At 48.1% G+C, this 13,019-nt stretch overlaps 1 protein-coding gene across 3 annotated transcripts in view; it reads left to right on the top strand.

The window, feature by feature from the left end:
* col18a1a (collagen type XVIII alpha 1 chain a) overlaps positions 1-13,019 on the top strand; it is a 77,733-nt gene that overhangs the window by 34,021 nt on the left and 30,693 nt on the right. For 2 of the 3 annotated variants that reach the window (XM_048238873.1, XM_048238872.1), the window contains exon 1: positions 4,639-5,019. The exons of the other annotated variant lie outside the window; for it this stretch is intronic. In XM_048238873.1, the coding sequence (XP_048094830.1) occupies positions 4,842-5,019 (178 nt within the window). In that variant the 5' untranslated portion in view covers positions 4,639-4,841. Of the gene's footprint in view, positions 1-4,638; positions 5,020-13,019 lie in introns of those variants that run through there. 3 annotated transcript variants of the gene reach the window in all.

Below are 13,019 nucleotides of genomic sequence, written 5' to 3'. Positions count from 1 at the left end.
AAGCCGAAACAGGTCAGGAAGATAAGGGGCTGCGGTGATCCTGTACGTTTACTCGATGTGAGTCCCTTATATGTCTGAAGTATGTAAACTTCACCGTCGGGTGTGTGTGTGTGTGTGTGTGTGTGTGTGTGTGTGTGTGTGTGTGTGTGTGTGTGTGTGTGTTTATGTGTGTGTGTGTGTGTGTGTATGTGTGTGTGTGTTTGTGCATGTGTGTGTGTGTGTGTGTGTTTGTGCGTGTGTGTGTGTGTGTGTGTGTGTGTGTGTGTGTGTGTGTGTGTGTGTGTGTAAAGAGGCTTGAAGTTGTTGTCTGGACAGGGCCCTTGTGGGCTTGTTTGTGTGTGCTAAGGCTCACCCCTGCATGTTTCAGCTGGGAGTGAGAGGCACCCTCTGGTGTCACCGCGGTCCCCCCGTGCGAAGACGAGCCGGAGCTCAGCTGCGTGACTCGACCCTCCGCACCACGAGGCACGGCAAGAGCAAGTGTTTATCAGTCCCACCGCCACACTGACGCATACAGAGCTCACTGTTTACACTCGGACTGGTGCTAAATTAATGGAAGCCTGCGCGGCTGTCTACTCAAGCCGCCTCATAAGGGGTCCGGGGGAGTGGGCGGAGACGGCGTGGGCCTGCGCTCTTAATCCGCACCGTTTTGCCTTGTCAGACGCCGCTCGGCGGGGCCCGTCATAAAAGTCACATCTGGTTCTGGGCGATTATGGATCTTGCGCCTCCCGTGTGTTTGCACATTCCTCAGAAACTTTTATTTGATATGCGGGCAATAGATGTTTAGAATTGGGTTTGGCTCGGCAGGGGAGGGGGAGTCGGGCAGGAGCTGGGCGGCGGTGGCGGAAGCAGGAGACGGAGATTTGTTATGATGTGCAGCATATGTTCGCTAATTACAAGAGCCGTGCAAAAGCCCTTCTGATGGGTAAATACAGAAGGCCGTACCGAATCGAGCTTCAGCCTCTAATTTATTTTACAACTTTCCCCACCCTCCCCCCACATGTTGGGTTTGGAGCTCATAGGCTGTTAATGCTTCAGCTCTTTTTTTGGGGGGATGGCAATGTTCATTTTGCTTTATGGATTTCTGATAATAAGCATTCTGCCTTGAACAATAGACAGAGACAGCATTGTCTCGACGTGCAGATGTAGACAAACACGCATTCCAAATAAGATACTTGTGTTTACTCTGGGCTCTTCATGACAGGACTCATGAGTAGAAGTGTAGGAGTAATGCAGGCAGTCAGACGGCACCTTAAGCCTCGCAGAGAAAACTCCTTGAAATGTACACCAAAATAATCCACCCTTTGCTGTGTAATTACTCCCAAAATTCTCAGCTCTTCCCATTCAGACAGATTTTCTCTCTGTCGACACACTGATGTAATTATTAGCTACAAAGGGAAATGCCGTCATTGTCTTGTCCAGGCCTGGACTAAGAGCTCTTTTGACATAATAAAAGCAGCGTGGGAAGGTGTCACCATGTGGTGTGTACGTTTTTTTTTGTTTTTTTTTACTGGCCCTTATTGAGGGTTTTCGCAGACATGAAAGAAAGAATGCAGAGGACAAGGTTTGTGGGGTCTGTTTCTACAAACACACCACACACTCTCAGGTCAAAAGCACGCTGACATCTTCATTCACTGTTAATCAAGGACACAGAGGAGGAGGAGGGTCCTGTCTGTTATCAGGCGAGGAACATGAATGACCCAGCTTTCCGGTTCTAAGCCTTGTCTCTTAGAACGTCTGCCAGAACACAAGAAATCTTCAGGCCACCCAAGGGTTTCTTTTGGCTGATCGCCTCTAACACAAAATTAGCAGAACAGCAATGGCTGAAAATCTCATCTTGTTCACGTTTCTACTTCACCTGTCAATATCACTGCCTCAAATGAAAACTAGACCTGATTAGTCTTGATTCTTCAGGCAATCTTAACTCTGACAAATGTCTTTCCGGAGGGATTGCCTGAGATATAATGCCTGGCACCTGATATCTTGGGACCAGGGAGGATATCCCTAACTTCAGAAGGAAGAGGGGGAGAGGGGTGGTGTGGGGGTGGGGGACTCTCCCAGCTCAGGAGATGGGATGCAGAGACAGGATACGCCTGGATGTGATGGGAGTAAAAACAAATATGTGCTTTTTATTTATTTTCTCCATTAACTTATCACCGCCGGATGAGCGAAGATATTTCTGCGGGATTTGGGGAGCTGTTGTGTCTGTGTTATCACCGTAGAACAGGCTGTCCTCAGGAGAGGACACAGGATGTCCTTCAACATCACCTCTTTAAGGGAGGAGCACAAGACTCTGTAGTACAACTTAATTAGCTTTTGGGCCTCAGAAGTTGATGTGCTTCAAGAATCACCAAGGATCTCCAACATTTTGTTGGAGTGTAATAGACATGTGGCCTCTTATGATCTGGGCATTACCTAGCAATTTCTTTGATTTTGCCATTGTCATTGACTAATAAGAATGGTCAAAAATGCCTGCATATGAGAGGGAGAGCAGATTTCATTTTCTTTCTTTCTAAAACTCCTTTATTTAGTAAAGCAGTCGCAAAACATCTCATCGACGTAATTTCAAATAACAATGTCAGGTAGAGCCCTCCCTTCGTGCACTACAGCGCATTTGATTTCAAGCGGTGCACGACACAGTCGGCACTTGTGCGAGGCACCACTATCAGCCCTAGTTAATATCATTTCCAAAGGTATGTCTGGCTGTCCCCATGACCCCAGGCTGAGGGGGAGGCGTCCCCTTTGCTCTGCCCGAGGGGTGTGGTGGGGTCAGGCGTCCCGAGCGTGGGCTCCTGAATCAATCTGTTGCATTCCTTTATGCTCCATCTGCTGACTGCTCAGGGGTAGAGGGCTGAGGGGGACCGGAGGGACTCCTCCCCCCCATGTACATGCAGGAGGCTGCATTGCTTTACCTCATGTGAGCAGTATATGTACAGATGTCATTATATATAGATACACTGTTTATGATACTTGATGATGATTTGGTAGGCTACAGGTCAATATAAATGTTGATTCTCATTCACTTTTGAATTAATGCCTTGTCAATTCCTATTAGTGTGTTGGGAGTATTTGTTTTTAAAGAAATATCGGTTGATGTGTCTTTGTCCACATGTTTGTTTTGGGTTAGATGTTTCCCTGCTCTGACTGCCGAGTGTTTATTTGATTCTATTTTCAAACAAAGGGATGTTTCTAATGAAACACAGACAACATCTTTTATGGCTGTCGGCATGTGGTCCTTTTAGTAAGTGTATAAAAGAATCAATAACCACTCCAGCATGCGTTCATTCACCACCATCTGCAATGTTTAAAATGGGTCACCCAAGTGATTGCACCAATCCTGTGCCAAAACAACGTCAGGCTGTTCTCATGTTGACACTTCGCACGACAAGACCATTTTTGTGGAAGACAATCCCTGGTTTAGGATTGAGTGACCCTCACTCTACAAGCTGCCCTGGCATTCATTCAAGATCAAACATTGCAATCTCTTTCCCCCTCTTTTCTCTTTTTTTTTGACAAAGCCAGCACATTTAGCCCACAACACAACTATATCCCTTTCATGGTGATCACCCCGGCTCAGCTTCCATTAGTGCATACACAGAGGGTCGTGGGTTGTCAGCGGGCCCCCCCATAAGCCTGTCCGTACCAGTCTCAACAAGCACACTGGATTTCTCAGTGACGGCCCCGCTCTGCTTAACTGAAGGCAGGAGACGGGTTTGGTGGAAAAGTGATTGTGAGGTGCAGCCTGGAGACCAAGATTTATGTCGACCGAAGTAAGGTGGGGGGGGGGAGGGGGCGGTTTGGGGGCCAGAGAAAGTGCGCACAGAAAGTGGGTGAATAACTGAGGAATTCTTTTACATCCTCATTCCTTCGTCCCCCCCGACACGATATGTTTAGTTACAGGGATGATTTGCTTGCACTGGAGGGAACATGTTTTCTTCTCAGGAATGTTTGGCATTCTTATTCAATTAAGTTTCTGTGATGATGTCAAACGTTTTTATGCCATTCCCTGATTTTCAGTGCAAATGGGGGGAATTCAGACATTGTTGCATTACTTGGATTACGTATCAAGTGTGTTTGATGTGACCACCAAGTGTTCTAGCAGTTGGAGTCGTTTAGAGTTCTCTGAGTGGACCGGTTGAGTGAGAACTTAGATGAAAACTTTTAAGAGGGAGCACTAACGCAGGCTCGCAGTTCTAAAAAGCCCTATTTGTCATGCTGTCCGTAATCCCCACTGTGTTTAACTTCTTTTTTTTATCTTCTCCCTTGTGAGCACGTGGGCAATTTATTTTCCGCAAATCATGTTTCAATCACAGAGGCCATGCAGAAACAAAGCTAAAAGATTCATCAGAGGCTGTTTTTTTTTACTTTTTCTGCTTTATCTAAAAGCTTTTAAAAAAAACCCGTTGCAAACAAAAGCAACCTTGCTAACCATTCTTTTTCTTTTTTTCTGTAAGATTATCTATCAGCAGAGACACTCTTTCAGTGCCCTGACAAAAGAGGAGGAGGAGCTGAGAGAGGAAAGGTCTTGAGGATAGGCCAATAAGGACTGAGCCCCCCACCCTCTCTCAGTCCCACTCTCAATGGCACTCCTCCTCTCAACTTTTTTTTCTCTTTTTCACTCTCTCTCTCTCTCTCTCTCTCTCTCTCTGGGCTGCTTCGGGTGCAGTGTGTGGTGTCTAGCACACTTCTTTGGCATTGTGAGACAGAGAGTGTGTGTGTGTGTGTGTGCGCGCGCGAGAGAGAGAGAGAGTCCCGTCTGTGGATCAGAGGCTGGGGCATGTCACAGTGATCAGCACCAGAGCTGGGCCAAAGCTGCTGAATGAGCGCTAAGTGAGCGAAGCAGGATGTCTAAACTCGGGATGTGTCTGGGCCTCCCCCTGCTCGTGTGCCTGTTGTGCGTGGGGCACTCGGAGGGCTGGCTTTGGTGGGATGCCGGGAAGCAGGACAAATCGACAGTGACACCGGCCAACGCAAGGCCTCCGCCACCGCCAGGAACTAGGCCAGAGACCCAGAGGAGAAAAGGTACAAGTGCAGGCGGCAGCGCCGGCCAGCTTGTGGATGCTTTTGGGAAGAGAGAGGAGCCGGGTAGTGTCCCGGGGGCGTCTTTGCCAGGTTTAGGATCAGGAGCCGGCCGCGATGGGTCAGTGGAGAAGCAGAATCGGCCCAGAGAGTCCAGAGATGGATCTGGGTCTGGGTCTGGGGTAGGATCTGGATCTGGATCTGGAGCTGAATCAGCATCTGCAGTTGAATCTTTGGGCTCATATTCTGCCTATGGATCTGGGTTTGGGGTGTCTATAGGGGAAAGCCAGCAGAGCCCCCGGGTAACACTCACACATTTGACTAGCTCAGCTGATGTAAATGCATATGTGTATACTGAGGGACCTACTCTGAAATCAGACTTAACCCATACAGATCTTTTACAGAGTGTTACTGAGAGCCATTCTAGATCAGCAAAGGAATATGCAAGTGTACTAACTAATTTTCCACCTCCAACTGATGATGATCAGACTATAGAGAACTTTAATGTTCCTGCAGGTGGTCTAAGCAGAAGTAGTCTTACTGGCATATATAGCACTACTCCTAGTTGGCATGTTACCAATGATAACCCGACGCAGTATTCCAATGAATACTCTGTCCCAGTGATTGATGTACTAACCAGAGGGAGCGAGAACGCTCTCGCTCCCCCCCCTAGCACGCTTCCCACCGGGGCAACCCCGCGTTGCCTGCCGCTCCAGTCCAATCTGCCTTTTTGCGCCAGACGCAAAGGGGCCCTGGAGGCGGAGCGCCACTTCTCCCTGCCCAATTTCCTCAACCACACCAGCGTGGAGGAGGTCCGCGCCACGCTGTCCGAGTGGGCGTGGCTGCTGCGCTCACGCTGTCACCACGCCGTGGAGTGGTTTTTCTGCCTGCTGCTGGTGCCCAGCTGCGGCGGTGGCGGCCGTGGTGGCGGTGGTGGTGGGGGGGTAGGAGGAGGGGGAGGCAGTGGGCGCGGTGGCCGGCGGCCGGGAGCGCGTCCCCCTCCTCCTCCCCGCCCCCAGCTGCCCTGCCGCAGCTTCTGCGAGGTCCTGGTGGACAGCTGCTGGACGGTCCTGCCCGAGGGTCGGCTCCCCGTGGAGTGTCACCTTCTGCCCGAGAACAGTGGTGATGATGGGGGTGATGATGATGGTGGTGATGAAGGTTTTCGGTGCTTGTCAGTTAGTAACCAGAAAGGTAACGGCAGGTTAGAATGCATCTCCTTTGATCCGAGATGCATTCTTTTAACCAGCACCACCTGTGTCCTGTGTGTTGTTTTGTTTTATGTGTGTGTTTGTGTGTGTGTGTCATCCACCTGTTGTGAACTGTGTTGTTTGGCCAAGTGTGCTGTGTGGTCCTGGACAACTGCATAAGCCAGAGTTTAAGGGGGTGCTCCGCAGTGAAGGCGGGTGGGGGTGGTGGTGGTGTGTGTGTGTGTGTGGGGGGGAATGTAGCCAGTATGTGTTTCCTTGTCTGAGCACATTCACCGCACCTGCTTGAACTGGCCCCAGGAACATACAGAAGCCGTGCATGGCACTGCACAGAACCGAGCTCAGCTGCATGGCCTGCTTTGCATGTCAGTGTAAATGCCTCTTGCATGTGACTGATAATGCCTCGCTCCTCAAGTGTTGCGCATACATTCCTCATAACTCAAATCAATTCACACCAGTGAAATCTGCTCACTTTCCATACCGAAGCTGTAAAAAGGTAACTCATTCCATGATAACAGTATTTGAGGTAGCTTGCACAAATTGCTCACTGAAATTGCAGAGTGCTGAAGTAATCAGGGTTTGAGGCTTCTGTGTCTGATGAGATTAGACACGTCAGTTTATGTAAAGGTCATGCTTTGATTGCAGGTCATATGTTTTGCAATTAAAATACCCTACAGTAGACACATTCTCTTGAAAACAAGTATTTCACAACTGTCTGAGTGTCAAAAGTTATCAAGTGCAGACAAAGTAGGTTGAACACCTGGAGATGTGAAATTTTAGCAGAGAACATGATATTAGATCAATTCTTAGATAACTATCTCCTGTCTTTTATCAATGTCAATATGCTTGGGGTGAAATGCCTTCTTCTACCTTCATGGAAATCATTGGTATTCTACTCTGCAAATGCCAAACCCCTGTGAGCATGCTGTGGTCTAAGGAGTGTAATGATGCAAGTTGCCTAATTGGTCGTGGCATGTAGCATGTAATGTGAGACAGATTTGTTTCTCAACCTATCTGATTTATTCTTGCGTTGGAAGAATGTCTTGCAGTGTGCTAGAGATTTGAAATGAGAATTATCTCAGGAGAGAGATAAAGTGTATTTTATGCCTCCCATATTTAGGCGGGTGGGTGTGATGCTTCTGTCAGACTCTGTCTGTCACAGAATATGTTTTTAAGGTGCTTTGCATTATCTTGTTGCCTTAAGTGTCTCTAGTAGACACAATGTCATTGCAGTGTACCTGAATAGATAAGTTCTTCTGCCTTGCAGACAACTCTACTTTTGACTGAATTATGCTTTTGGGCTGAAGGCCAATGTTTTATTATACTTTCTTCAAGAGTCATGAAATGGCAAGTGTGTCTGACCCTGAGGTCAGCATGAAGACATAGGCAGTCTGGCAGTCTGTTGGAGCATTTCTGTTTTTCTAACAGCTCATACTTAAAGAGATTGTCAGACTAGACATTGCCTTGGGTAACACCATCTGGAAACACTTCAGCCAAATCAGCTCGCAGTGATACAACATCCTGACTCGGTGATATGGATTAATGGTTGACATTCAAGCCTTAAAGCTCAGGGTAAATTCTCTATACAAGCATTTTGTTGAAGCACAAAGGAGTTGTATCGGGTTACCTTACTCCTTGTGCACCAGAGACATTGTAGACTCTGACTTTTGTTCTAAATTTGAACTCCTCCGGTATTTATGTGCCAGCCCCTGGAGTGATGCAGTGTGTGGCCCCTGTGAGCACATTTTTAGCGCTGTGAAAAGGCTAATGATGTTAACTTTGCAAGTTAACGTTTATGGATTTTCTCCACAGGCTTTCTTTGGGCTTGGTTGATAGTTAAAAACCTGCGATAATATTTTACAAGTGCCCTGGGACCAGAATCAATTGACTTCATTGTTAATTAACTTTTCTTCTCCGAGCTTAACAGCCCATTCAGATACCACATTCTCCCTCCACCCCACCCTCCCTCCACCCTCCCTCCACCCCACCCTCCCTCCACCCTCTCTTTCTTTTGCACCTATACAGTATACCTCACACTCAGAATGTCAATCACTCCCTGCTGTCTGCTTCAACAGTGGCCCTGTGTAGGTGGGTGGGAGAGAGAGAGAGAGAAAGAGAGAGAGAGAGAGAGGGAGAGAGGGAGATAGAGATGTGTAGTAGGCCTATCAGGTCCCTTAGGGGCTTTCCTGTCAAGCTCTAGAGATGAGTCTGTATGGAGGGATCTGTCATCGCTGGCCCTTGTATGTCTGAGGTGGAGAGGGTGGGGCTCCATAGGAGGCGGATGTAACACCAGCTCCTCGGTGTGTGCATCACAAAGGGGTCACGCACACACTGTCAGGGCTCTGATATCAGGCAGAGGGTTGTCCATGCATGTGTGTGAGTGAGGGTGTGTGGGTGGATTGGGTGGATTTGGGAGAGAGAGAGAGAGAGAGAGAGAGAGAGAGAGAGAGAGAGAGAGAGAGAGAGAGAGAGAGAGAGAGGAGAGAGAGGAGAAAAAATAGCTGCCCTGCCTGTGGGAAGATCATACTGATTGAGCTTGTGGATGAGTTGGGCTGGGGATGGGGGTGGAGGGTCAGTGGCCCTTGGCGTGTTCTTTTTGCAACAAGGGCGCTTCTGATTGGCACCAGACTTCAGACAGGATGTAGGACCCTCTGTGCCCAGGGTCAGAGGAAAAGCCCACAGTGTTACAACATCATGGCAAAGATGCCTGGCCTTTATTATACATGAAAAGCACTGTGCTCTTGGAGTCTGCGAGGCAAAGGAGAATGAATCCCTTTGTATCTGTCTTATTTAAATGCTATGCCCTGTGTTTGGATGTGGCACTGTCTGATATTTAGTGGTGGCCATGGCATTTGGAAATATTTGTGGATGTCACTTGGCAGCGCCTCGTTATGGCAGGAGGCCTCAGTGCTTTTTGTGTTGGCGGATTGCCCGACGGGACCTGCCAGAGAAAATGCTGCAGAACTGCTTAGAGGGCTCCAATTAAGGGGAAAATGCTGTGTCCACACGCACGGTCGCCAGATAGGCTCTCCATAGCCCTTGTGGGTCTCTTAAATAGCCAGATTTCTCATCCATGTGAAGAGCAAGCAGTGGGGTGCTTTCACAGAGAACATGGTTGTGTGGTCTCTCTTTTTCTTCTTTGAGTCTCAGCGTCCAATCAGACATCTGGATCTGGATTTAGAACGCCGCCGTGGTTGTCACTGAAGCATTGCATGGAATAGACGCCTTTAATCACATATATCTCAGATCTTTTGCTTCAGGTTATTCGACGATTATACCCAATTAAGCAAAGAAAACCGATACATTTGGTTATGTTTTTGGCCCCTTAATCCCTGCACGTATTAAAGCTGTGTGAAGCTCCACTCAAGTCTACCTACATGTAGGTGTTCAGTGAGAAAGTGTTCTGTGTCTTTTTGTTTAGATGAATATAGTTTTTTTTAATATCTGTAAACAAATGATAAAGTATGAAACATTTTCCCATGGCAATGTTGTTGGCAAAGTCCATGGGGGATTTTAAAATGATTAGTTCCTTAGGCAACAAACAACAACAACAACAAAATCTTTGTTTCTCTAAAATCTCTGTACAATAAATATATTTGGTTACATATTTTAGCATTACAAATGGTAAACTTAATTAGGTAAGCAAATGAATTTGTAATTCCTGTGGAAATTAGGGCAATGTAAAATCTGGCTAAGCACAAGCCCACTGCATACCGCACAGGAGTAAAAGTGTTCCACACCAGTCAGCAGCACACAGTGAAGTCTTGTTCATAACCCAAATGAAATTTGCTTGTGAAATGTGAACAACAGGCCAACCCGGGCAGCACGACACAACCTCTGAATCACTCAACTGACGCAGCCTGCTCCTTGCTTAATCCACTTTGGCCTGCTTGTGTTTGGTGGTTTGTGTGGGCAAGCAAAGCCTGTTGCCGGCCCATGTGGGCAGCTCCACGGTCCGCAGCTGAACCTTGCCCTGGCTGCGAGGCAGGCCTTTAACCGTCAGCCGGGGATGGTTGGTTTCAGCGGTGAAAAGGATGGTGGGTGCCGTCAGGAGAGCCCTGAGCCCCTGGGGAGGTGTTTTGATTGGTGGCTGGACATAGCCCCGGGGGCCCTTCAGTTCTCCATGGTAATTTAGAACCTCCAGATGTTCCGCATTTTCTCATGGAGAGTGTCAGGAGCAGCACTGCCTGGAGACGAGATGGGGAGACGGGAGGGCGGGAGTATTCAGCTTGAAATCCCCAACTGTCATTTGCCTCTCTCTCTCTCTCTCTCTCTCTCTCCGTCTCTCTCTCTCTCTCTCTCTCCCTCTCTCTCTCTCTCTCTCTCTCCCACTTAACTCCTCAGAAGCCTGGGAGCATTTCTAGGTGGGTGGGGGTGAAAGGCTGACGGCAGGGTTGAGAGAGGGGTGAGGAGCGGGGTGTTTGGAGTATACATGGAGATGAGTCTTGTCAAATCCTCGCAGCTTTATCAACCATACCCTCCCTATCTTCACGTGTGTGTATGTGTGTGTGTGTGTGTGAGTGTTTATGTTTAATCTCTCCCTCTCACTCCTGGTGACTGGTGATGGGAAGCAGGGGCCGCTTGGCTTGGGGAACGGGATGAAGTCAGATAGAACTAACAGGAGCCATAAGTCCAACAGGCCCATTCAGGGGCCTGCACTCTCCCTCTGTCCCCCCTCACTCTTCTGAGTCATTTAGCTGTCAGTGATTAAGAACAAGGGAGACAGCCTCATGCTTGAATAGACGCTGGCATTTAAGAGCTAATGTTTAACCTCGGAGACATCTGTATTGATTAAATGGATCAGCCTGTGTTGCCCTTCACCTCGTCTTGGTCTTCAGTGCAGAACACTGACATCTATATTCCAGTGAAAGGTTTTAAAAAGGTTTTGCCTGGTTCGAAGACGTTGTGTTATAGTTGCGACATATTTGGTAGTTAAGCAGGGTAAATGCTACAGTTGTCAGTGTTATCAGTGCTTTGTGGGAATCTACTGTACTTGTCTGTGTTCCCTGGAAGAAATACAAACCATATAATTTGGCTTTGTTCCACTTAGAAACAATGACAAGCACATCACATTTGGAATTGATGTAGCGCAATGCCGCCTCAAACCAGACTCCAGACATGTCGTTTTTCATGTCGTTTTGGATCAGAGTCCTGTATTATCTTGTAGACATGCGTAGCAGTGTTCTCGTCCCACCCCGGGCCTTGTGCCATGCGCACCCATGTGGATGAGCGGCCTGATGATGGTTTGTGTGGAAGTGATGGGAAGAGGGGCAAAAAAACACAGAGAGAGAGAGACAACGGAGAGGTGGAGGGAGAGAGAGAGAGAGAGAGACAACGGAGAGGTGGAGGGAGAGAGAGAAAAAGACAACGGAGGGAGAGAGAGAGAGACAACGGAGAGGTGGAGGGAGAGAGAGAGAGAGAGACAACGGAGGGAGAGAGGGAGAGAGAGAGAGAGAGAGAGTGCACATCTGGACAGCATAGTAATTAGGCTGTGCTCTAAATGAGGGCTTGTGTTGGAATGCAGAGGCAGGAACGCATGCAGTGGCGGCCCTGTTTGGGATGATGATACCAGGGGCAGAGACATGTGCAGGAGGCTGGCAAAGGAAGCCCCGTGGAAATAAAGACAAATTAGATCTCCACATCAGACGACGAGGATGCTGGAGGGAAAAAAACAAGAAGAAGCAGTGGCAGCAGTGAAGGCTGGCCTGTCAGATGCACACACACACACACACACACACACACACACAAACACACACACACACACACACACACTGTGAAGTCGCACACTGTTTTTGAAGATAACCCCCACATTCCTGCGCTCTTCTTTAATTTGGCCAGGAATCCAGCACCTTCAGCTGTTCATTGTACCCTGCTTTATACACACACTATCCTAGTGAAGTGAAGCTAGTGAAGCTAGTGTAAGTGTTGTTTTCTTTTGAGGAAAGACAATAGAATAAGTTGCCTTGAATGAAACATTTAGAATAGGGTAGAGTTTAGGGTAGTATGAGGCCAAAAGCTGTGTTTGTGTGTGTGTGTGCGTGTGCGAGTTTGTGTGTGTGTGCGTGTGTGAGTTTGTGTGTGTGTCTGTGTGTGCGTGTGTGCGTGTGCGAGTTTGTGTGTATGTGTGTGTGTGTGTGTGTGTGTGTGTGTGTGTGTGTGCGTGTGTGTGTGTGTGTGTGTGTGTTCATATGTATGTGAAATGTCAGGTGGGGGGCGGGTGTCAATCCATGAGCACACACCCAGAGGCCCTGAGAGAGTTAGCTTGACTCTGTTTGGATAAACATCTGGATTATTTTGCAATCACAATTTACTGCGCGCTGTCAGAAATGTTTTCAGTCAAGGACATCAGATTCCCAAAAGTGATATTTTCAGGTCTCACTCTCTCTTTCTTTCCTTCTCTCTCTCTTTTTTCTCTCTCTCTCGCTCTCTCTCTCACACACACACCCACACACACACACAGCAAAAAAGAGAGACAAAAATCTCCTCTCCACAAGTGTTTGGTGCTTGGCGGACAACAGTATATTGACCACAGCACTAGGTGCTGAAATACTTGACCTTTCTCTACCGACACACACAAACACAAAACCATCTGGGGAACAGGAGAAACCCCCCCCCCCAGGTTCTCAGAGTTTCCGTCAATGGAGTTGTGCCGTTTCCTCCCGCTCTGGCTAATTTAGTCCCCGGTTTGATCCAGGCCTTGTTAAGACCCAAGACTTCATCCTGTCGGGGAAGTGCCTGCGGGACGGTGCGTGTTTGTGTGGCTCTCTGAAACGTTTGTTTTGTTTTGGTGGAGGAGGC

Source organism: Alosa alosa, chromosome 3 (genome assembly GCF_017589495.1).
Source record: "Alosa alosa isolate M-15738 ecotype Scorff River chromosome 3, AALO_Geno_1.1, whole genome shotgun sequence".
Lineage (NCBI taxonomy): Eukaryota > Metazoa > Chordata > Actinopteri > Clupeiformes > Clupeidae > Alosa > Alosa alosa.
This window is presented reverse-complemented; position numbering and strand designations above follow the sequence as displayed.